The 25,949-nt window shown below is 46.1% G+C and overlaps 1 protein-coding gene across 1 annotated transcript in view; it reads left to right on the top strand.

Moving 5' to 3' along the window:
* Positions 1–2,317: 2,317 nt before the first annotated feature.
* LOC142814050 (leucine-rich repeat transmembrane protein FLRT3-like) overlaps positions 2,318–25,949 on the top strand; it is a 37,947-nt gene continuing 14,315 nt past the window's right edge. The window contains exons 1-3 of the mRNA XM_075891992.1: positions 2,318–2,674; positions 11,240–11,565; positions 19,883–20,034. Of these exons, the coding sequence (XP_075748107.1) occupies positions 2,369–2,674; positions 11,240–11,565; positions 19,883–20,034 (784 nt within the window). The 5' untranslated portion in view covers positions 2,318–2,368. The remainder of the gene's footprint in view (positions 2,675–11,239; positions 11,566–19,882; positions 20,035–25,949) is intronic.

Genomic DNA, 25,949 nt, shown 5'->3' with positions numbered 1-25,949 from the left:
AACCATGGAGTTTCCTAAAGATAACCAGAGAGGGCACTGTGATAGTTTAGTGACCATGGGAGTTGTGGGCATGACATGGATTTGGTTAGTCTTCATACTTGCTCGAAATGACTCGCGCACTTGGGGCTTCGTTTATTACTCTGTTTTGGTTTTGTTTAGAAGAAAAGAATGAACCCTTTTGAACTTCGTGGCCCGATTTGAAATGGTGATCCTAAAAGGTGAAGTTTGTGAAGAGTAACTGGCAAACTTTTGCCGAACGTTGCTTCGGGACAAAGCAGTTTCAAGCTACACTAAGCCAGAAGGAACGTAAAGTACAAAGGCTACTCAAATCTATGTACTACCCATAATTCCTCTGCTCGCTGAAGTGCCATGGTTGCAAGTCCCATAATCAGTAGCGTCAGAATTCTCTCTAGGGTATTTTTAAGAAACTATGATTCTAACACCTCAAAGCTTAACAAAGAGTGTTTCATGAATAGCATTGGCACAGCAAATCACATCGATTTAAACGGAGGCTTCTTGGGAAACCTGTGTATGGGAGTGGTATGGTCAAGATGCAATAAATATTCATAACCACTTCAAATCTTTACAAAGAGGGTGCAATAAAGATCAGTTATGGAACATAGTAGAAAGGCCTGCAAAACAGAAAGATGCGTTAGTCTGACGAAAGGAGCGCCACGAGTTTGGCTGTTTGTTCGGTGTCTGCGAAGTAAAACTGGTGGAATCTTGCGCATTCTCTCTTTCTTTTCTTTTTTCCATTCCGATAGCATTTATGTAAACCCAACTGGTGTGTTTTGCCATAGCCGTAAGATTTGGTATAAAGCACTCATCTATAACGTCTCCCCCCGCATGTTTTGTGTAAAGTGTGAATAAAAGTATGCAAGCGCAGCCGAGCTCAAGTAGAAAGTAATGACGCATTCGTGGCTCAAGTAAAAAGTAATGACGAATTCACACCCTACCTTGAAAATCCGCTGGCTTTTGCACCTATAGATGGACGGAAAACCATGCTACAATGCAAGGAAAACAAGTAGTTACTAACAGCAAGTAGCGCGAGCAAGAGCAACTTATTTCTCGCTCTTGTTGCCATGCGGGAGTCGTTGACACTTGCCGCGTCTCCCGATCTGTATACTTCAGCAAAACCCCTTCTACACGGCGTATCCGTTGCAATGATGTGCAGTTTCATATAGGGCCAACTGTACCCGACCTTGCCTGATTAAAACGCGACAACTGACGGGAATACACTGAACTAGAAAGGTGCTCATCGACTATGGACGTATGTGTTTGTGTGAATGAAGTAGTTGTCTGACAACCGTGAGCTTATTAGGTACTTTGACTATGCTGGCGCTTTAATGTTATAGTTTATGATCCGACGTGACTTTAGCACTAACGTTAGAACGCAAACTTCACTTATATCGGAGCGAAGGCCATGCTGCGTTGTGCTTGTTTGCAATTCATATATATAATCCGCTAGCGTCTTACTCCTGGTTTGAGCAATGGTTGACGACACTTTGATGAGTCATAAAGCACATATTTCATATTTATTACATTTTTGTCAAAGTAGATATACCTAAAACTGAAACCGTAGAACGGCGGTGTGCAGCCGTTTACCATACCAGCTTTGAGACCTGGCGTAGTTCTGTGGTAGAACGGTTCATAATCCCTCAGAGGGCCTGAATTGGATTTTGTCTCGAATCTGAATTTTCACTCTTTTAGTTTGTCGGAATTTATCATGCAGTGATGACGTCGCAGACGCCAGAATTTACGCGATATGGCTCCTTCATGCTCTCGCATAAAAAGTTGCCGCGTTTGTTGTCACCATTCTTTCGTGGATGCAGGTTAATTGTCAGTCACTTGTTATGCATACCCGCACACGATGGCCCATGGTATGACAGTATGCGCCACACGTTACTATGGGAAAGTGTTTCGTTATGTAAGTGAGGCGCTGCTCACAGTATTCATGTCGTGACCTGAGAGGCATGCATTTTTGTCTGACACCCGTGCCCTCCCATGTCACTTATCAAACATGCGAAGCTACGAGATCAGAGGCGGCCGATTGTGTCAGTTTTCTGGTGCAAATAACACACCATGACGCGTCTAGGAACTGTCAATGACCGAGGAAAACCTCGCCCTCATCTCTGAAATGCAACAGAGGTTCTGCGTATACACTTGGGCAGCGCCGAAACCCCGAAAACACTTGACAACGAGTGCTTATCTTAACGACCTCGAACGAGTTACAAAGTCCGGTGGAGCTTACCCCGTTTAAAAAGCGCAACTTCCTCAGACTAATCTGTTTTTCTACAGGCGGTCGAGAGCGGCATTCGACTCGCTCGCGGGAGGTACTTGTCTGTGCGAAGTCGATAGGCGTGTGAAAATGAGGGCCGGGACAGCACTTGCGGTCGTTCTGGCGGCAATCTGCGGCTGCGCGTCACTGCCCTCGTGTCGCTACCCTCGTCACTTCACGGACCACGACTACACGTGCCTGGGTTTCAGCAATGCCTCAGAGCTGGAGGAAGAGATCCAACTGCTGCGCGCCGGCGCCCCGATCCACCTGACCCTGAAGGACAGCCGGCTGGAGCACCTACCTTCCAGCGCGTTCGCTCACCTAGCCGTCTCGGTGCTAGAGCTGAGCAACGTCACCGTGGGCACGTTCACGCTCGCTGAACAGCACCCTTTCGAGGTACGGGCCGTTTTGTGGTCTAAAAGAAATCTTAATCCACTATAGGAGGTGGACGGGCAATTTGGTTCGGACTCGCAATCGTGCTTGGGCGGTGCTAGCTGCTGCTCGTCATGTTGAAGAGACTCGTCATGTTGAAGAGGCTTGGTGCGATTTGGCATTACTTCAAACACGCATACGTTCACACACGCACCCACGCAGGAACACACCCCACACAGAACACTCGCTGTGGGTGAGGAGTGTCTTTGCGTGGATGCATGCCCTCTGTGTGGATCTGTTCTTGCGTGGACGAGTCGTGCGAATGTGTGCGTGTTTGAGGAAATGCAAAGTTGCCCCGAGCTTCTTTATTACAAGGGCATCGCAACAGCACAGAACACCTACCAGTTAGCTACAGTAGAAACAATAAAGAAAGCATCCTTTGACATGATACAAATGGTTTTCGGGGTTCAGGGCGAATTTCTCACTAGCGGCAGTTGTCTCTCTGGTTTGGCTTGTAGCTTTGTGCTGCAAAAAGGGTGAATGACGACTGTTCCAGTTCACGAACACACGCAGCGGTATTTGCCATACCGCTTTATGTTGAGGAGCCGGGGACTTGCAAAGGCTTTGCTGGAAGTAGCATACTTAGTATACAAGCAGTGCACGAAGAAAAATTAGGCGACCCTTATTGTTCGGTTTTAAAAGTCCAACGCGATAGCGACATTCCGTCCCTACAGCGTACTTCAATCACTTAGATGAAGTTACTGGATAATATTGAATTGGGGATTAGGACCGTGTAATTGATATACATCTGAATTCTGTCATACATCTGAATTCTGTCACATACATCTGACTTCTGTCGGCTGGGTACCAAGCTTCAAACCATGAGCAATTATGTACGCGAAATCTTTTCGAAGTTCCCATGCACACATTACGTGGTTTCAAGGAAATACGCGCAGTACCGTTTGTGCCATCGTAGTGGGTGGTTGCACGCTTTGGTTATGCTTTAGGTGAGGATGATTAATTGCGCTTGAGCACTTTTTAATTGGTGAACCTTTGAGCCGACCCATCGATAATTCACAGCGTTTAGTACCTGTTGCCATTGTACGCTTCAGCTCAGCAAAAAGACGTGTTATCGAGACTCATCGCTACGTATACATTACGTCTGCCTTGCTCTTTTTTTTTTCGCAGCAGATTCAAGCACTGGCTTTGTGTTTGAACAGATTCCTGCCACGCGTAATTCACATGTTTGGTACAAACTCGAACCCTTTATTTTCGATCTTTTCGCCGATCGTGGTTTTTCACTCATGGACAACGCTGATTTTTCACGAAAACTCATTAAGTTTACGTGTTCGGCCTTACACGTGAAGGCAGAAGACTAAGATAGTTTGGAAGGATGTACCGACAAAAAGTGGAGACAGTCTTTGAACTCTCGTTTAAAAAGCAGACTAACGTTCAAAACGAGGCTTCACATATCAAGCTTACATAAACTATCGCCAACACCAATAAGAACGCAAGCCGTAGTTTATGCTCGACTTGAAGTATACACAAACTATTATGAAGTGTCAGAAAATCTGCAAAAATAAAATATTTTTACCTCAAATTTTACTCAAGAAACTTTTTTTACTTACTCTTACTTATTTATACGAGCACGACAAGAGCCCAAGAAGAGCATTAGAGGAGGGTACTATATACATAATACATAGCAGGCACGTAGAAAAGGGGGGCCCAGAGACTCCACCCGACATTCATCCAGTCACGAATGATTGATTGATCGATATGTGGGGTTTAACATCCCAAAACGACCATATGTATATGAGAAACGCCGTAGTGAAGGGCTCCGGAAATTTCGACCACCTGGGTTTTTTTAACGTGCACCCAAATCTGAGCACACGGGCCTACAACATCTCCACCTCCATGGGAAATGCAGCTGCCGCAGCGGGGGTTTAATCCCGCAACCTGCGGGTCAGCAGCCGAGTACCTTAGCCACTAGACCACCGCGGCGGGGCGTCCAGTTGCCCAATAACGCCAGAGTATAGAGGCACAAGTACACAAGTAGCGGCGTGCACGTTTTAAAAAATGAAAGAAAATGCTATTTAAGGAATTGAAAAACGTTCATTACAGAAAAAAGAAAAGAGTTAGAAGCTGGTAAGTGGATGATGAAAAACATTTATTATAAAAGAAAAAGGTACGGGACCAAAGCATGACCCCGCTACATGGTCGGTGTCCTTAGTCCGGGACACCGCATGACGAGGCCCCTACTCGCGCCCGTCTCACCAGAGCCCATTGAGACTCTAGTGATGAGCAGTTGAGGAGGGCAGTCTCCCATGCCTCTCGTGAAGGGGTAGGGGAAGGGGGTGGGTGGGGATTTTTCGGACATGCCCATACCATGTGGAAGATATCACACGTCTCCCCACAGTGTGGGCACCGCCCATCTGTGTTCGCATCGAAATGTTTTAGGATTGCAGGACAGAGTAGAGTACCTGTCAGCAGGCGCCTTAGAGTTCGCTCTTCCGCCTTACTCAGCCCCTTTGCAGGAGCCGGGTAAAAGCGGTGAGTGTCGCGATAATAGGTCAGAATTTCTTTGAACCGCAGCAGCGGTGTATTGGCCTCTGAGTCATAAGAGCCAAGGTGAGGATCCCGGTGGGTAAGCGCTCGGGCGGCCGCGTCAGCGGACTCATTACCTCGTAGGCCCTGATGGCCAGGAGCCCATACGATGCGTTTCGGGGCTGGATCAGCGAGAGCCCGTTTTAGAATTTGGCTGGCTAGGGGGGATATCTCTCCTACCAAGTAATGAGCACATGCTTTCCGGGAGTCCGTGATGATAACTTTCGAGTTGTGGTCTGCAGCAGCAAGCGCTATCGCAACTTCTTCAGCGCGCTCTGGATTTTGTGCTCGAAACGAGAGCCCATTGACATGCTTTTCCGGTGAACTACAGAGGCCGTGTAAAATCCCGTGGGCGAAGGCCCTGCTATATCTACGTAGAATACACCAGGTCGGGAGCCGTGTTGCCTCTCAAGCGTCCGAGCCCGCGCCTGTCTTGGCTTTCGTGCGTGTGCTTATCCATGTTACTGGGGAGTGGAGAGACCGAGAGCATATGCCGCCACCGTTCCGGAATACGCTCTGCCTCCTCTGCAGTGCAAGTGTGCTGTATATGTAAGCGGTTTTGCAGGCGGCGCCCGGGAGCCGTCTGCACGAGCCGCGTATATTGATTCATAAGGTGGGCCTCCCGCAACTCCTGGTAGGAGTTGAGCACACCTAACGCCCTCAGTTTGGCGTTGGAAGTGGCCACCGGGAGATCAAGAGCTCGTTTAGTAGCCTTACGAATGATGGCATCTATTTTTTCTTCTTCTTGCTTGTTAGTGCGAAGGTATGGGACAGCGTAGAGGATCCGGCTAGTCACGAAGGCATGGGCGAGCCGAAGCGTGTCCCTGCCCCGCATACCACCCCGCTTGTTGGAAACGCGGTGGATCATGCGCCCTACCTGTTCGCCTATTCTCTTGAGTTTCGCTATAGTGGAGTCCGGTTTGAGTCTGTGGTGAATGAACAGGCCCAGAATCCGGAGCTTCTTCACCTATCTGATGGGAACCCCAGACAGGGAGATGTGTATAGCTGACTTATCTCTTGGCTTCGCTCTAACGTGCAGAAGCTCTGATTTGTTTGGAACAAATTGGAGTCCACAATCGTTGGCATACGCCTCGGCTATGGATGCGGCCTGCTGAAGGCGTTCCTGCATTTCACCAAGGCTCCCTTCAGTGGCCCAGATTGTAATATCGTCGGCATATACTGCGTGTTGTGTGCCTTCCACCCTGGCCAATTCGCTTGGAAGGCGCATCATAGCAATGTTGAAAAGGAGCGGTGATAACACTGCTCCCTGTGGGGTACCCCGTGTTCCCAGCTGGTAAGTGGGGCCCCTAAACCAGGGTTCCACTGGCCTCAGCAGCCCGCCGTACCTACTCCAGGAGGGTCACGTGGGCCTCCCTTTTCTCGCTGACGAGCCAGGTCTCCACTGCTCCGTCTAGAATTTTCGCGCCAGAATCTGCGGTGGGTTAATTTTGACTGACCAACTAACCAAGAACATCTACCAAAGAACCTTTATTCTGATAGCATGGCAACACTCACCGAGAAATTCAGCGTCCAGCCCGTAAAGCAACACCATAACAGAAACACTACTCGCTCATGTCTGAGGTGTCAGCGAAAGCATTGCCCGTAAATGAAAGAACACATCCAAGTGACTCTCAAGCCTAGACCACATGCTCTCTACAAATTGCCAAAGACCGCCCACCAAGCGAGACAACTATAGGAGACAACTTTATGCATGAATAGCTTGAAAAGGTGAAATTTAGTACTAGGCGTGACGACTTCGACGACCCATTAACCCGTTCGACTCTACTCGCCCCTATGCGAACCACACGATTCTTTGCCCGCTGCCCCGGTCTTCAGGCAGGTGCCCACGTGGCGGAAAGCGTAAAAGATTTTAATGATTTGTACGGTTGCGACAATAACCTGTTGAATTAGTGTTTATGTGGTTCTCCAGTCGTTCGTCTATTACCCACCGATGGAAGTGCCATACTTTGACGAACTTTATCGTCACCTTCGTTAAAGTAAGCAGACGACCACCAATGTTATTTACGTCATTGTGCGTGTGGTACCACGTTGTTCTCGTTTCCGTTTCCATTAGAAAATAGTAACGTTCCTTATTTGTGGGGTGGCTGAAACTTTTAGGGATGTCTAATTATTGCTTGGCAGAGGGGGGGGGGGGGGCGTGCAGTTGGGGTCTGCTCGGAACCTACAAAAACTCGCCCGCAACATTGTTTGACTCATTCACCGCAATGCCTCACTAAAAATAGCGCCGGAAAAAATGGATCACCGTCGTGCGTCGGGAGAGACGAGCTGCTCGGACATTGTTTGAGTTAATGCGTAACTTCTTGTCCTTAAGCTTTCGTTCTGCTGTATCGGCGTTCATTGAATGTACTCGGTCATGTTGGCACTCGTAAACGGCGAAAGTTATCGTAGCCTAAATATGTGTTGGTTCGGTTCGACCGGCATGCGAGGACACTTCGGTCGAACGTTCTTCATTTATTGTTTACAGAAACAGCAATGTGACAATCGCTGACTTCAGAAAGAACAAGCAGTGATTTGACGTCGCATTTGAAATCAAAACCAACCGGATGTTCACTACGAGCTCCGCCTCATTCCAGGACCTTCTTACGCTGGTATGCGCGAAGCTCCTATCATATTCATCGGTTTGACGATTCCCTTCACATAGACAACAACGCTGATGGTTCGTTCTCCTTCGCAGTAGGAGGGGATCACATGTCCCCTCGGCGACCCTCGTCAAAACTTGTCACTGCTCCCACGGCGTCATCTATTCATACCTTTCAACAGTCCGAGTGATCTCACTACATCATCAAAGACGTCTCCTCTGGCCGAGCGAACCACACTATTCTTTGAGCAACATACTTCACTGACTGGCCCTCCGTGCCTACGTCACCGCGCGCTCGGGCCCGGTTCCGGAAGCCAGAGAAGCTTCTGCATGATTCGTGTACGCGTAGAACAGCGAAAAATGTTGGGAAAGGCCCACATCCTTCTCACAGAATCCTCTGTGGATACAGACGGTGCCACTTCGATTTCTCGAGTTATCCCGATGTTATGCGGTGTTGGAGCTCGGTGGTTAGGAGGATCCCACCGCTACCACCAGTTTGTTGGGACCGGGTCCATCCAGTTTCGACTGGTAGCTGGCCGTCGTCACCGGACCTATCATTTGTAGCAATGAGATGTACTCTTGCAGGATCAGGTGGAGGTTTATTTACATCTCACGATGATAATAAAGCAGAGGAAGAAGAAGAGAAGAGGAAAAGATTGATGTACAACAGCCTCCGACTTATATAGTCAGTCGTTGGAGAACCCTGAAGCACTCAGTGTTCGCAGCTCCCGCCAATCGGATGTCTCGATGACCCAGCGACGAGAATGAAAGTCCCACTGGGTGAAAGACGAGAGAATAGTGTCATTAACCGCCAGGGGTGCAGGCGCTCATTCGGAACGACTTCTTAATTGCTGTGTGCTTGCATTGCTCGTCACACTCCTTGAACCTTTGTTTGAGTGATGCCTCAGCTGTCGAAGACATTCCACGGGCCTTTGGCACAATTAGTTAAATGTGCACTTTCTCTAGGGTATCACCCAAAGGAACAGCAGTCCTGAAAAAAACATCTAGAAGTGTCTACAATGTCACTCGGCCGGCTGTGCAGATATTGTGAAACAAGGTGGGTGGAACGTCACGATGCCGTTGCATTGTTTGGAGAAGCGCTTTCTGAGATCGTTCGCTCACTTGAAGGGTGCATGGACACCTTTCAGGACAAATCAACGGCGTTGACCACTCATTGCCTCCATTAGCGAATCTGTTGGTCTACCTTTCTTACATGCCTTGCTGTTAGATATTGGCCTCACACCCCACTTGCCTGTGTATCTGCATGAGTGTCGTCTTGGAGCAGTTTGACTTGATTATGGCCGCTGACTTGGTGCTGATTGAGCTGGAAGAGATGAAAACTAACGCGAATAGATAATTCTACAAAATATTTTTTCTATGTCAAGGCAGAGTGGTGGAGTTCGGAGTTAGGTGCAAAATTCCACGGGTGGTAGGGACAGAGAGATGTCAGGCGAACTACGATGGTAATTCTGCGGAAGAGTACTATTCGTGAGCCTTGTTCATTCCGTACATATATGACCTGAAAGCTCTTTCAAACGGTGCTTTGAAAAACCATTCCAAAACAATGCAAAGTTTGATTTTTTTGCTAGAGCGTGCCTTCAAAGGCAAATTTGAATCTGTGCAGCCGGCCTTCGATTTTTATCTGAGAGATATAACAACAGCTCATATTCTTACACTAACAGGTGAATGAGAAATATGGAAAACTAAATGGCAAGCCATGTCCGAGCACGAACTTACCCGCTTTGTGACGGGCACTTTAGCTGAATGCGACCAAGCACTCTTCCCGAACATTCACACGCTCCTCAAGATATTGGCAACGCTACCAGTCAGTACAGCTCCTGCAGAGAGCAGCTTCTCGACACTGAAAAGAGTGAAAAGGTATTTGAGGAACCGGATGGCTGAAGAGTGGCTTGATGGTCTTGCCCTATAATGTCCATTCACCGGATACAACTTAGTGTCGACGAAGTTATCGCTGTATAATGAAGACACTGCGACGCATGAAAATTGTAGCGGGCACCACTCTCTTTGGCGAGGCTACATGTTCATTTTTCTTTATTACATGACTTTACTATATGGTAAACACATTGGGAATACCATTCTTTAAGATTACTTCCTAATATGAATGTTAACTTTCTGCCTCATTCTGTGTCAAGCAAGCATCCGTGTTTTAGTTCTTCATTGTCCCATTAAATTGTTTGCTCGAATATGTGTGTTCTTTGTTCAAAAATTCCTGCCATAAAATGGCTCCCGTTCTTCTCGTAGGCCTGCTGTTAAAACAGAGTGTGAGAAGTTAGGAAGAAAAAGTGTCTGATCTTTTTGTTTTTGTTTTTTGCCACACATGCGTAACTGGATGACCAGTTCCTCTGCTTCCCCCCCCCCCCCTCCTTTTTTGTCACTCATTTTCCCGTTACAGACTCTGTATGGGCCTTCTTGGTCGAGATTGTTTGGTAGGAAAGCACTTTTTCTTGTCCACGCGCACCAGCTTTACTACAGTGTCAAAATTTATTTTCCATCACTGATTAACTGTGTTCTTGTATACTGCATTCGATCGATTTTATTCTCGTTTTCTTACAATAATTGAGCACCTTCAACATTTCCGGGCAACTTTCTCTCTTGTTTCCATGAAAATACTTTCTTCCGAACGATTACGCCTTGCTCACCACCCCGAATAATCCTGGCTACGTGCCTGGGATATAGTATCCCAATTCCAAGACTATATACATAGCATATAGTACTGGAATTGTCCACAATGCCCATTCACTGGGTTACCACAAGTATCCGCAATCGCAATGAAGTTTGCTGTAGAGTGAGTCACCTTTTCTTTTTTTTTTCATGAATAAAGGAGTTTCAATGGCTTACTGGATATACAAGGAAGAAGTACATTTGTTAGGGCATAAAGCTGAGTGCATTGGTACAGACATACAATGAAGGTTGAACGCATTGAAATGACACAATGAAATAGACAAGGCAAGCGAAAAGGCTGCCGTGTCTAATACATAAGGCAGTACTTCTCTGCCTCGTCTATTTACTTAACATTTCTGCGTGATGACATTTCACTATTCCAGTCAATTCAGTTTCCTAGCCTTGTGAAAAAGTATAAACTGTCATAACACTAAATTTAATGGACTACTGCATGCCTAACGTCTTATCAAACATGCTGTACTTAATAAAGAGGCCATGTGTAGCTGCACTGCGAGATTTTCTGAGAGCATGAGGCATATCAATAAGCACGTGATTTCACTGATCCGCAGATCAGAATAACTTTTATAACGTTTTTTCGTGAGCTCTACAGAAATAGTAAAAAGGAAGTGCGTAATAAATGTGCGCATGTCTGAACAAAGTTTTACATTGTCTCTCTGTTACTCTGTCACATATGTCACCCACAGGGATTTGAAGACACCCTCACCGAGATCACCTTCAGCGACGACAGCACTTTGCCGGAGTCATGGGCCGTGCTGAAGGAACTCCACAAGCTGCGTGTGCTCGCCATATCGGACATGAGTTCCGTGAATCTCACCAGAGACTTCCACCTGTTGCCGCAGACATTGCGCGTCATCGGAGTCACATCGTCGCATCTGGGATACGTGGACGACGACTGGCTGGCTCCGTTGACAAACCTCGAGGTTATCGCTGTCCGAGACACCACTATGAGCTCGCTCAAGAGGTCTATGCTGCCCAGGCCGGCACCAAACTTGTGGCGCCTCATGTTCCAGTGAGTACGTGTGCAAACAAGGTGCTGTTTATTTCCAAGAAAGGCAAAAGCTACAAATAATTTGTTGTTGCTTTTGCTCACGTGGACAACCACCGCAATTATCGTTACCAAAGCTTTCTTCTTCACAAGTTCATGCTGATCTCCGTGCTCGCACACCTCTAAACACATGCCTCTCACATAGATCTTGTATCTGGTCTTGTGCCAGCTGGTGCCATCTTATGCGGCACTCAACTCTAGCCGGCACTCAACCAATCAGCAATGACATAAGTTAATGAACCACGTACAGTCATTTGGAGTACGGCATAATGAACATGTTAACTTCAGCATCTCCATTCAAACCTACCGTTCATTGCAATCGATTCCCAGTCACTGTGGCATAGCTGGGAACGAGCAATCTGACGCAGAAGTGAAAATAACGCACACCGGTGGTGAAATCACACCAATTGATTTTCTTTTCGGTGTGATATCAATGCCCTGCAGGGCAGAGAGAGATAGTAAAATGAGTGAAAGGCAGGGAGGTTAACCAGAAATTGGAGCATCCGGTTTGCTACCCTGCACTAAGAGGAGTCAGAATGTGTAGGTCTATGAAAACATCTATGACATGATTATGCTATGACTCTGGTCAATGCCAAGAGTGCATTCGCAGACTTGACTTTGGTCATGCTTTTCGGTTTCTGTTTCGGCTAATATGACACCAGAAAACAACACACATTGAGGCTGAGTGTTGCACGTACATGACAATAGCTTTGCAAGATTGAAGGGGAGCAAAACCTCAGCTGTGATGTGCGTCATATCTCATGAACTATCCATTGATTGCCTTCGGTACATGACCGAAAAATAACCACTTATGAGCATCAGAGTATGAGGAAAACGTTTTTGGGAGCTTGGAAACAACGCCCAACGGCGTTTAAACTGCCTATGAGTTTTCTAATAAGAACTAACAGACAATGATTTTAAAGAAGTATAGGGGATGGCATTAGAATTACCATAAAGGTGAAAAAAGAGGACGGAAAGATAGCTTGCCACCGAAAATGCTAGGTTACTTCCAAAGCATCTTCTGGAGGGCCTCCTTCAAGACCATCTCAGTAATTTTTCTACTTACGTGGTAGTTTCGGTGGATGCAACGAAAAATATTCAGAAGACTGGAGTAGGCATCTTTTCTCATCAGCCTAATTGGTCTTTTGCGTTCCGATCACCTTGTTTCACACTAATTTATCTCTCAGAACTCCAGGAAATTACATTGCCTCTTCGAAAACTAAGTTCTTAGCAATCAAAATCTATCATTACTTCGGATACCTTGTCTATTTGTACACATTTAATGTCCATGAAGAAGTCTCCTCTTCTCAGGATGTTTTGGTCTCTCGTACCACGTAGCCTATCAGAAGTTCGGTATCTTTGGGTCCCCGGGCATGCTGGAATTGCACATGAATGAAACTGCTGACTCGCTTGCTTCGGCGTCGTTTAATTTTTTGGTGGTTCCAGTAGCTGGACAGTTTTCTTTTATTACAGCCGAACAATTCAAATGCCTGTTAATCTTTAAAAGCAACGAAACATTGCTCCTACAATGTGATGAATTTCAGCACTCGCAATTTACAGAGAACACCGCGAAACGCCTTCCTCGTCAATGTGAGGTGACCCTCACAGGCGTTCACTATAGAGTTCCTCGGTTAATATATTATCTAAACAAATTAGGATTTTCAGTAACTAACTTATGTGCACTTTGCAATGAACCGGAAACAATAGATCACTTTCTTCTCACATGCCTCTATTCGCCTCACTGCGCCGAATAATTCTTGAGAGACCGATTGGTATGCTGGGATTCGCAGTTAATACATCCACCCTTTTACCGTTTGGAGCCAGTCAGTTAGGTGCGGGCCGCAGCGCTACTCTGTCAGTGCTGCATAAATTCATTCAGGCAACCGGAAGGATATGTTTCTAGTGGTACCGCCAGATGAATCCAATTGTTTGTCCTCCTTCTTCCTTTTTGCTAATTTGTTTAATATATTTTAGTTTACTGAATTCTTTTGCCCTTTTCACCTTCTTTCTTCCTTTTAAAATGAACGTTAAAATTGTTCTTATCTGTTGTTATCTGATTTCTGTGTCTTTTGGAAAGCATTGTATAAAACATCTTCGTTATAAGAAACAGTGTGGCCAATCCTCATTGTGGGTATGAGCCCAGATCTTCTAGGCGACAAGACAAGTCTGGCAGGATCCGAACCTACGAACATCGAATTATGTACCCGATGCTCTACCACTGAGTTAAGGAGGTGGTCATCCTTCTATGAACTTTATAAGGTATATCATCATTATTATCATCATCATCATGAGCCTGACTACGTGCACTGCAGGACAAAGGCCTCTTCCATGTTCCGCCCACCAACTCGGTCCTGTGCTTGCTGCTGCCACTTTCCGCCTCCCCCTAACCCACTTGCCTTCTCTGGGAATTCAGTCAGTTACCCTTAGTGACCAGTGGTTATTCTGCCTACGCGCTACATGCCTGGCCAATGTCCATTTCTTCTTCTTGATTTCAACTATGATACCCTTTACCCCGCGGTTTCTTCCCTGATCCACTCTGCTCTCTTCTTGTCTCTTAAGGTTACACATATCGTTTTTTTTCATCGCTCGCCGCGTCATTCTCAGTTTAAGCTGAACCCCCTTTGTAAGCCTCCAGGTTTCTGCTCCGTAGGTAAGTACCGGCAAGATGCAGTGGTTATATACCTTCTTCTTGAGGGATAGTTGCAATCTACCAGTCATTATTTGAAAGTGCTTGCTGAATGTGCTCCACTTCATTCTTATTCTTATAGTTATTTCAATCACGTAGTTCGGCTCCACAGTTACTACCTGTGCTAAAAAGACGTTGTCTTTTGCAACTTCAAGTGCACTATTATCTAGCTCGAAGTGCTGTTCTCTTCAACGGTTGTTGTACATTACTTTCGTTTTCAGCAGATTAATTTTAAGACCTACCTTTCTGCTCTCCTTGTCTAATTCAGCAATAATGAGTTGAAATTCGTCTCCTGCATTACTCAGCAATGCAATGTCATCGGCGAAGCGGTAGTTACTTAGGTACTCTTCATTACCTCTTTTTCCTAACTCTTTGCATTGTAGCTCTCTGAAAACGTATTGTAAGCATGTGGTAAATCGCATTAGGAAGATTGTATCTCCTTGTCTTACGCCCTTCTTGACTGGTATTCTGTCGCTTTCTTTATGAAGGTCTATGGTGGCAGTTGATCCTCTGTAGATTTCTTCCAGTATGTTTATATATGCTTCGTCGACGAGGCGACTGCTTAGTGTCTACATGACTGCTGATATTTCCACTGAATCAAATGCACTTCGGTAATCTATGAAGGCTATGTATAGTGGTTGCCTCTATTCTGAGCCTTTCTCTATTACCTAATTAATGGTATGAATGTAGTCAATTATTGAATAGCCTATTTGAAATCCTCTTTCTTCTTTTGGTTGATTGAATTCTTATGTTGTCGTGATTCTGTTAGCAATTACTCTTGTACATAGCCTTATACGATGGAGAGCAATCTGATCAGCCTGTAATTCTTCAAGCCTTTGTCATCTCCTTTCTTATATGTTAAGTTGATGTTAGTGTTTTTCCAAGATTCTGGGTATAGATTGCAATATTAGGATGTATATGTGCATGTAAACGTGGGAGCGTCAATCAGCGCCACCTGTTGACATCGCGGTGAGTGTGTAACACTCTTTTGTCTGTTGGCGTCACGTAGCATGTGATTTTATTAGGAGCTAGCAGCTGATCAATAATCCTTCGCACACTCCCTGAAAACATCAATAGATACGTATTACCTCAGGAGACAATGCCTTAAATGGGGTGTGCGTGAATGGAAGGCACACCGTACCACTTATAGAACACTTTTATAGAAACATAATTTTGATCTAACTAGTGCTCTTATACCAAAAGTATATTTATGTTCAATGAAATCAATGTCATCATAAAACAGATGTTTACAATTCAGTTTGATGCCCAAGGAAGACACACAGTTAGAGCCCGGGATCTTATGGTCATCTAAAATTAAATCAAGTCCGTTTGGAAGTATTCTAATTGAGCAGTTCAGAAGGTGATGAACGTAGTTTTGTTACCATTGGTGATGAATTGGTTCAAACAAACCACGCAGCAGTTCGTTCGCGCTCACTGTTAGAAAATATGCTGAGAAGAGGCTTATATATTGCGATGGTTGCGTCATCCGCATACAGCGCACACTGCGCAGAGTTACGACGTGATGGTGAATTGTTAATTCATATGTCAATAAAGTAAGTAATCTAGTATAGATCCTTGCGGTACACTTTTATTAATTTGGTGTTATAATAAACATCACCACTAAATGCTGTTCGCTCTTCGTTAAGAAAGTAACGTTTTATAAGGCTTAGCACGAGACCAGTAATTCCAAATGACTGCAACTTAGAAAAATTTCGTAATGATTAATCGTATCAAATGCCCTAGTACATTCCAAGAAAACGTATCCAACAAAATTTACATTCTCGAGTGAGTTGCTAATGTAGTCTGTTGAGTATAAAGCCAACTTAGTCGAAGTGCCTATGCAAAAACAAAATTTCAATAATAAAACAAATCGAACATTTTATATAGGCATTAAACCGTTTACAAAATGTTTTTGTTGAATTAGGTGATTGATAATAAAATAGAAATAAAAAGATAATTAGATACTTCACATTTATCACCTTTTTTAAGTACCGGAATGTTCTGACACTTTTTAATGAACTAAAAAAGGCCTCTTTTGAAAATACTATTATTTATTATAATGCTCAGTGTCTTATAAACGAAAGGTGCAATAGTGTTCAGGTTGGAAACGGAAATATTATCTAAACCAGTGCTGGTGTACTTCAGAGCTAATACAACAGAGCAAACTTCATCTGTAGTCTAAGAAACAGACCGAAAGAGCTACATGGTGTCATCAGATGAGCAGAAGCTGTTCGACGTTTGTTTATATGTCGTGGAAATAGTCTCTGGAATAGTTTGCTAAGTAAAAGCATCGGTTACAAGTTTGCGCTTGTAACTTATACTACTACAGGTAACACCATTTCTTCAAGAATTCATGAGGTTTCTGAGAAGCTGCCCCTACCTTTTTGGCGTTTTCCTTAAGCTTTGGAAATCTGTTTTCATACTGTAGCTGTTTCGACTTCTTTGGCAAATATTTACCACTTTACAATATGCTTTACGTCGAGGAACAGAACGAACATTTAAAGGTTGTTTGTTTAGTCTTTCCGTATAAGCTTTTTTTTGTGATAACCATTAGCAGACTTTTCGTTACCCATGATGTACTGGCAAACCTGAAATGCTTTGTGCCTTCAACGGTATTTGTGTTAGTGCGCACAGCTTGAAAAAGATGGAACAGAAACTTTCAAAAGCCAGTTTTGAGTCTTTCGCTGAGTTAATCATTGAACAATCGGTGCCTTATGATACAGTACTAACAAAGCCATCACTTCGAGAAAAGACGACACCCTTTCAACTAGATACCACACCTCAACATAACGTCTTTCTTTACGCACACGAACAGTTTCAAGAACAGTTATTTTTTTTAGACTTTTTGAATGGTGGAACGAAATACTCTGTAGTATTTATGAATTGTAGTTGTCGGATTTTGTAGACGCACTGTTCTAATAAATTATAGTTTCTTTGTTTTACATTGAAAGCTTTATGAGATCACAACTCGGGTCACGCGCAGCAGCCCGACGCTGCCACCGCTGGTGTATGTAACCACATCGCGCGAAATCAGAAGAAAAAAAACCTAGCACCAAAGACATAGTGGGGCTCAAACCTGAGTCCACTGGGTACCAGCCCAGTATTCTACTATCGAGCTACGCAGGTGCTTGTGACTTTTTGGCAAAGTTGCCTTAGGCTGGCTTGATGTCGCGAAAGGAATCGCGTTAATACGACTTATAAAGCGTTTTTAAAAAGCGAAAGAAAAACCAGTCGCCGCACAATGCAAATAGCGTAACGAGTGGGCCGTCTAATGCTCCAACCCATTACAGAAGCTTGTTTTTGTTGCCCTATTAACTGTGACGCATACCCATTTCAGCCGTAATTCCTCATCGTCAACAGTTACTGCATGAAACACTGGCACAATATTCCTTGCAAGTGTTTAGCGGATACCACGCTTCTCAGAAGAATGACAAAAATAGCCTAGTGAAGTCCGGCCTACTACTCAAAAATTTTTATTAATATCCTAGTGGCAATCAATGAAGTGTGCTTGCAGTAGTTACCCAATTAGTGTTTCAAAAAGGCTCTGAAAGGCCGCTCATCTAGCTTTCGCTGTGACTGTACTGCGCCTTCCGCGCAGGTTTGGCGTTTTTGGCTGTGATGTCAACCGTGTCAACAGTGTATTTTTTTCATCCAAATGTACCCCCTTCCTGCAATAGCCGTAGATACGGCTGCAGTAATTGAAAATTAAAAAAAAAAAAATAAAAACCATGCAGATTAAGCTTGACCGAAGAAGTTCGGCCTGCACTGCGGCAAATACAGATAGATGGTCTGTGATGTGCGTGTCTGTGACAACCGCGAGTGGAGAAAGCGCCATGCGAGTTAGTGCATGGCCAAGGAGGGTATAGCTTCCGTATGTAGATACCTAGTAGGAGAAGTGACTAATGCTTGAAATGCGAAACCAGCTGAACAGCCAGCATATGCAGTTCTGTATTGTCAATATCGATGTTCAATAAATTCATATTATTATCGCCAGCCTCGCCGCGGTGGTCTAGTGGCTAAAGTACTCGGCTGCTGACCCGCAGGTCACGGGTTCGAATCTCGGCTGCGGCGGCTGCATTTTCGATGGAGTCGGAAAGGTTGTAGGCCTGTGTGCTCAGATTTTGAGTGCACGTTAAAGAACCCCAGGTGGTAGAAATTTATAGAGTCCTTCACTACGCCGTCTCTCATAATTATATGGTGAATTTGCGACGTTAAACCCCACATTTCAATCAATGAATTATTATCGCCAGGCCTTAAAGCTTGCTTACACTCAAGAGAGATGTCATGAATAACCTTGAATAGCTTACTCAGGAAATCAGGAACATATGAATCCGCGTAAACTTGTGCGCTTTCCGTTTGATACCAGTTTCCTCACTCAAAATGTTTGCTATAAGTTGTTCCTCATTTTATTTACAATCTTCTACTTTCATACTTAGGTGGCACATTCATGGCTTTATTTTTAATTCCTTTTTTTCTTTTATTTTTCCGCCCAACTCCACTTTAATATAATGTATATACGTTTCAATTCATAGCGAAAGACAGTGATCTAGACGAAGGGCAAGGTCAGTTCGTCTCGGGGAACCACGGTGGCTACGGCTCTCGGCTGCTGACCCGAAGATCTCGGGTTCGATACCGGCCGTGGGGGATCGAAATTTGATGAAGGTGAAATGGTAGAGGCCCGTGTGCTCTGAGATGGTGGTGTACGTTGAAGAACGCCTTCCACAAAGGCGTCTCTCACCAAACCTCCCATATTACGTCAAACCTCCCATATTATTATAATTATGAAGGGCTAGATTCACCCAACATATATAAGAAATGTCAGGTGAAATAAATACAGCAGAACTACCACTGTAATTATGTCGGAAATCTTACGTCTCAAAAAGACTATGTGATTAGTAGAGACGCCGTAGTGGAAGGCTCCGGCAATTTTGACCATCTGGTGTTTTTTAACGTGCAAGCTGGCATCGCACAGTGCACGGGTCTCTACTGTTTCGCCTCCATCGAAATGCGACCGCCGCGGCCGGGATTAAACCGGCGACCTTCGGGTGAATAGCCCAGCACTTCAATCCTTTTAGCCACCCGGGTAGACTGTTATTTCTGCTACACTGCTCCATGTCGGCGATATTTTTTTTGTCAGCTATTCATTCTGAGCACCAAACGTCTCGTTAGTAGGCACCAGTTTATTGTATGACGCTCTGAAAGTGTCGTACTGCGCGCTCGTAAAGCGCACACTTTCAGCCAGGGAATCAAGGCTACCAAGTCCCTGTCGTCAACTCCTGGCCAACCCTAGGCGCAATATGGTCAACAAGCGAGTCTAGCTTGCTGTTTAGCAGCAACTATAAATGTTCTTTTTTTTTAGTTTAGTATTGGTAAGCATTGTAAAAAAGAAAAAACGAACCAAGAAAAACCCTAGTGAGCAGCAGCCGCAAGTACAATGATAAAGGATGTTAGCCAAAAAAAGGGAGTCACCTGCAGTACAAAAACAGCGAAGGCTTAGACAACGTTTTTGTACGTTGCAGCTCCTGCCCGCACTATACATAGATTGTCGATTTGTCACTTAATTTCATGAGAATTGCGAATGTCCGCTTTCTACAGCAACAACACCCTGACCAGCGTCCCTAGGGACCTTCTCGAGGACATGCCCAAGTTGATCGCCATGGACCTTGGTGACAACTTGATCAAAACCTTTGACGAAGAAAGCATTGCACCAATCTTCAAGCAACCTCTCTACGACCTGATCATATCAGGTACCTAGTCTTTTTTTCTTTCTGCCAATGCGTTCCTACAGCTGCCTGCAGAAACAAAGAACCTTAGGAAACTTTAGGCCTCTTATTTATAAAACATCAGGACGTATTTCATGGAATAAGGTGCAGGTGAGACTTGCATCCCCATTTTCCCCATTATGTTTCTCACATTATATTCTCACAAACAGTGAACATCAATTGCAGTCTGACAAAACATTGCGATGGAACACAACACCCACATACAACAAAAATTGTTACAAAAAGATATGTTTACATATGTACGCGGAATACAACATACACAGATACAATGGAATCTTTACAAAAAGATATGTTTACATATGTACAATACATGGTAAACGAAGAGCACACAAATTAAATGTGATTTCTATGTTAGGTATTAATATAGTACTTACAAGGTATTTGTGCGAGAACTGAACAAAGATTAACCCACTAAAACCAGGCAGACCTGAAAACAAGCTTTACACGTCTCTCGCAAACGAATGCAAAAGCGCAGAAACAATGTCGAAGGAATTTCTCCTCACCTAGAAAGAAGAGTTCCTCCGACAAAACAGATAGTATTTCTTTGTGCTGTCGCTCCAAAATAGGGAAGAGAGCGTGACGGCGATGACCTGCTCCAATAGCCTCACGGTGATTGCGCCAAAGACAGTAGGCACCAACAACAATGAGAAGGCAGGCGAAGCGGCCTCGAGAACTACGTCTAGAAGAAACTCTCCCAACCATCTAAAACTAGTGTGCTTTTTATACGAGAGTAGTTATGTCAAATTCATTCCACAAAATAACAAGGAAAATTAAGCTCTGTGAGCAATTTAAAGACATACGTGTGCTCTAGTCGATCAAATGCTTTCTCTTGGTCTAAAGACACAAGGAGACCACGCGCAGATCGCAAAAGAGTATAGGCTATGATAACCCCAGTGGTAAAGGACAAGCAGTGTATTTCTCGTCCAGGCAGAGATTAAGCCTGGTGATGGCTCGTCAGGGTGTTCAACAGAGCCCGCAAACGTTGAACGATCACCGTCGCGCATGTCTTACAGTCAACGTGAAGAAACATGATAGGTCTTTAATCTTCAGGACTAACAGAGGAAACGTCAGCTTTCGAGATTAGTACAGTACGGCCATTCCGATAAGTTGATAGGACGACATCATCCTCGAAACATTGCCGGATAACCGCGGTTAAAGCAGCACCAAGCTCATTCAACAATGGCAAGTAAAATTCAACTGGAAAACCGTCTGGTCCAGGGGCTGTCCCCCGTTTCATAGATTGTAGTGCTACCTTTATCTCTCCGACTGATAGACGGACGTGCAGAGAATCAGCAACTTGTTGAGGAACGCGAGGCAAACCTCTAAGCATAGGCGAAATCATATCACGGTTTGTCCACATGGCCGAACATAACATCTCTTCAAAATGCGCCAGAAAAAAAGATCGATCAAGCGTAGGAAGCGGCTGTGTAGGTGGTGTCTACGTGGTCATAAAGACAGGTGATTGTGACCACCCGAAACACAATTGCCTCACATTGCGTAGCACCTTGGTGTGGACACAAGGGTTGTGCCTACAACGACATGCAGCCGCCGCCAGAGCCGAGGTGGCATTCAAACGCTGGCTTCGTGTTGCCAAGCTCGCATCAGGAGAGACGGCGTTTCGGCGCTGTTATGTCTGCGAGTCCACAGCGAACGGCCGTGCCTCTGAAAAAGGCAATCTGTGTCAAGGCCAGTCCGCCTGACGCGATCAACAGCTCAACGGCGCCTCTCTGGCGTGCACGTGCAATGAGTCAGCCTCGGCAAGCGACCCGTCGAGTAAACAACTGGCGTCTTCATGTCTGGGGGTCTGGCGCATTGCGCAGCGACCCCATTGGAGGAGTCTGCCCTGACGACCAGCGGCGCTTCTGATTGGACATTTTGGTTGGACCCGGTGCAAATAAAAGAAGCCCTGCGGCGCGTCGCGATCGGCGGTCCTAGGAAAAAGCTGACATGTGTGTCAGAGCGGACCCGTTTGAGAGCAGACCTATGTGTTAGAGAGAAGAGCTCGGCTCTTCGAGTCTCTGTCGGCCCCAGTGCTGGATTTGTAACGCCTCTGTATATATGCTGTACATAAACCTTGTTTAACTCACCGTCGTCTCGTCCGCTCGTCTATCAGCTCTGCGCAGAAGCAGTCGAGAGCTGAAAAACCTACGCTACCAAACGGCTGGTGACCTTGCCGGCGGAGTTCGAAGCAGTGGCGCCTTCGGGACCGTGTTGGCGTCGCCGTCTTTCGCAACAGTGGTTGCAGCGGTGAGATTTCGAGGCGCCCTTCGTAACGTCGTCGGAGGCGCGCTTCATAACAGTGGTTGGCAGCTGCGGGATCGACCGGCGTCAGCGACATCGATGCGGTGAGTGCCTGATGCTTTCCCCTCAGTTCACCAGACTACTCTAGCTCAGGTTGTAGTAGTTTAGAGAAGGGCTGTGTGAAGCATTGAAGTGAGCTTTGATCGTTTCAAGCCAAGTCGAAGCGCTTTGAAACCAAAGTTAATGCAGAGGGGGTAAACACGGGAGTGTGAAAAATTGCTTGCGCGTCTTGCCAGTAGGCTTATAGTGGGTACGGCAAGTAGATTCTTAACAGGGGCAAACAGCAAGAGGCTAGTGTGAACGATGGAGAACCTTAAAGTGAAGGAACTCATCGAAATTTGTGAGGAACTCGGCATTACTTTGGGCCGTGCGAAACGAAAGCAAGCGATCCTTGAAATCATTAAGGATGAAGGAGTGTCGGCTGAGGAAGTCGATGAGGCCTGGGCGGATATCAAAGCACGCCGCGAGGAGGCTGAAAGGCGAGAAGTAGAAACTCGCGAACGTGAAGAAGCTGAAAGGCGCGAACGTCGCGAGCGCGAGGAGGCCGAGAGACAGGAGTGCCTTGAGTTGAAACGAATAGAATTGGCAATCCTACAGTGTTCGCAGGCGCCTAGCGTAGCTTCTCCGACGATTCAGGTCAGCGGTTTTAAAATTCTGGACCAACTGCCACCGTTCGTAGTAGGCGAGGACATGGCGAAGTATCTCGTCAAGTTTGAACACGTCTGTGAGCGAAACGCTTTGGAGCGGTCTCTTTGGGCGCAGAACCTGTTAGCTCTTCTTTCCGGCGAAGTGTCCAACGCGATAACTTGCCTGTCGAGGGAAGCGTTTAAGAGCTATGACGAGGTCAAGGAAGTGCTCTTAAGACGTTATAAGTTGTCACCCGAGGCTTTCAGGCAAAGGTTCCGGTATGCTGAAAAGGGGAATGAGTCACACGTTGACTTCGCGTTTCGTCTTAAGGCCGATTTAATTGAATGGCTCAAGGGCGAAGGTGTTTATGACGACCGCGATAGAGTGGTGGAATGCGTTGCATTGGAGCAATTCTACCGCTGCATCGAGGATAATGTCAGGCTTTGGCTGCAGGACAGACTTGGTGAAGTACAGCTAAACAAGGCAGCAGAGTTAGCTGAGGAGTATTATACTCGCCTAAAGTTGCACAGCAGGGCAGTGCGCGTTGAAAAGGATGTGAGAAAAGAGGGCTTTTCAAAGAAACCTGATCAACGGAGACCCGCTCCGCACCGTAATTTCAAGAAGGACCCGTCTCTTACGAAGGACAGTGTAGGGGAAGGGCAAACAGAAGCGGAGAAATCGAGTGAAGTTTCTACCACACAGGCATTTGAATCGGCAAACAAACGGAAGCCGCTAATCTGCTACAACTGCAAAAAGGAAGGGCACATCGCGAGAAACTGTCAGGAAAAGTTTGCCTTCGCAACAATCCGAGAATCAGAAAAAAACATGCGGTTGTTGGAGCCATATCTCCAAGAAATTAGGGTGAATGAGAAAACGTGCCGAGCACTTGAGACTCAGCGGCAACCATGGACGTTGTCCATCCTTCATTGGTGTCTCCGGATGACTTTACAGGAGAATGCGCGTGGATCAGGCAAGTCGCCCAGGAGCAGAGTGTTCACTTACCAATCGCCACGGTTGCCATTGAAGGCCCGTTCGGTGAGCTTCGCACCGAAGCGGCTGTGTCTGCCGCGCTAAATGATCGTTTTCCTTATCTTTTCTCCAACAACTCAGAGCAGCTTCTCAAAGAGCAGGGCAAATCGTTCTTCCCCAACTTAGCGTGCATGGCCCTCACGCGATCGCAAGCGCGGAAGCTATCGCGGCAGCTTGATCTGGTTCAATGCAGTGAACTCTCAAGTGACCTTGTCTGCGGGTCGACGGAACCCCAGAAAGGAAATTTTCCGCTTGAGTCATGTGAGCGGTCACGCGAGCGGCCCGTCGCGGAAGTGGCCGGCGAGGTATGCGTAGGGGGAGACGACATGGCGCCATTGAGTCAGAGCGAGAGGGTTGCAACGCTCTCGCCTGTAGCGGAAAGTTGGAGCGAGCTGCCGAGAGTTGATCGAGAGACGCTCATTCGGGAGCAGCGTGAGGATCTCTCGATTGAAGCGCTAGTGGAAAGCCACAAAAACGCGGCACAAGTGCTGTCGAAGGAGCACTACGAGAAATCGGTGAAGAAGCGCGCTTTTGAAGTTGATAATCAGGTAATGCTGCTGCAGCCGTCCAAAAGGAACAAGCTTGAGGTTGATTGGGAAGGGCCTGCCAATGTAATATCGAAGCTCCCCGATACGAATTATGAAGTGAAATTAGGAAGGCCGCGGAACAAAATTTATCACAGTAACTTGAAAGCAGTCGTAAATTTACTTTTAAGTGCTTCAGAGGAAGAGGGAGCGGAAGTTTTGAGTACTAGTGAGGTAATCGAAAGGGGATCGAAAGTAATCTGGGAGCAGATAAACCTAGAGCCTAGGTTAAGTGAAGCCCGGAAGGAGGACCCGAGAAGGATTGTTTCCGAGTTTGGAGACGTGTTTTCGGACCGCCCCGGAAACACGAGGGTGATCGAACACGATATCGAGCTAAGCGGTGAGGAGTCAATCCGTAGCAAGCCGTATCGTTGTTCCCCTGTGCAACGTCGCAAGTGTGAGCCGCTCTTGGTGCCGCATAGGTATCGTCGCCTAAATGTGGCCGGTTACTGAGGTGGAGCATGTTGCTCCACAGCGCAACTTTGACGTTCGCTATCAAAAAATAAAAAAGGGAAAGCTAAACGCTAATGCAGGTGCATTGAGCAGTGCGTTCTAGCTAGTACCTTCTCAACCTTTCGGTTTCTGGCTGGCGATTCGGGGCAAAATTTTGACCTCATCACGACCTGGGCTGAGCGCTCTCGTTCAGAGTCATCTCAAGGGACCAACTTTATGTGGTATTCTAATTCGTTGCGTTGTTGTAAGTATGAAAAATTCAAGTTCTTACTTTAAGAGTCTTGTGTCCCACATGTGCCTCTTGATGTAGAGGGAACAAAACTCCGATAGACACGTAGATAGGTATATGTTGTACTATTCTTTGTCTGGTGTTCTGTTGGGTGACCGAGGGCACTTGCTTGTGTCGTGTGTTGTCTGTTGTCGATCCGTTCTTGGCAAGTTGCAGAACCATCGACAAGTGCTGAAACCGAAGGTGGTCAGAAGAGACGAGTGAAGCTGGTCGACAAGTTGTGGCGACAAGCCAGTGGAGCTGGAATCCATCGTCAAGAATGGGATGTGTTCCCGGAACAGAGTCTGGAGCTGCATTCTCCCCATGGCCCTGGAGGCGAACCTGGAGGGACCTGGCGAACGAGCGCGCCTGTCATCCGAGCCCCGTGGAAGCAGCTCATCTTTTCGGCGCATTGTCTGGCGGCGGGGGTGCTGTTATGTCTGCGAGTCCACAGCGAACGGCCGTGCCTCTGAAAAAGGCAATCTGTGTCAAGGCCAGTCCGCCTGACGCGATCAACAGCTCAACGGCGCCTCTCTGGCGTGCACGTGCAGTGAGTCAGCCTCGGCAAGCGACCCGTCGAGTTAACAACTGGCGTCTTCATGTCTGGGGGTCTGACG

The sequence above is a fragment of the Rhipicephalus microplus genome, chromosome 4 (genome assembly GCF_043290135.1).
Source record: "Rhipicephalus microplus isolate Deutch F79 chromosome 4, USDA_Rmic, whole genome shotgun sequence".
Taxonomy (NCBI): domain Eukaryota; kingdom Metazoa; phylum Arthropoda; class Arachnida; order Ixodida; family Ixodidae; genus Rhipicephalus; species Rhipicephalus microplus.
This window is presented reverse-complemented; position numbering and strand designations above follow the sequence as displayed.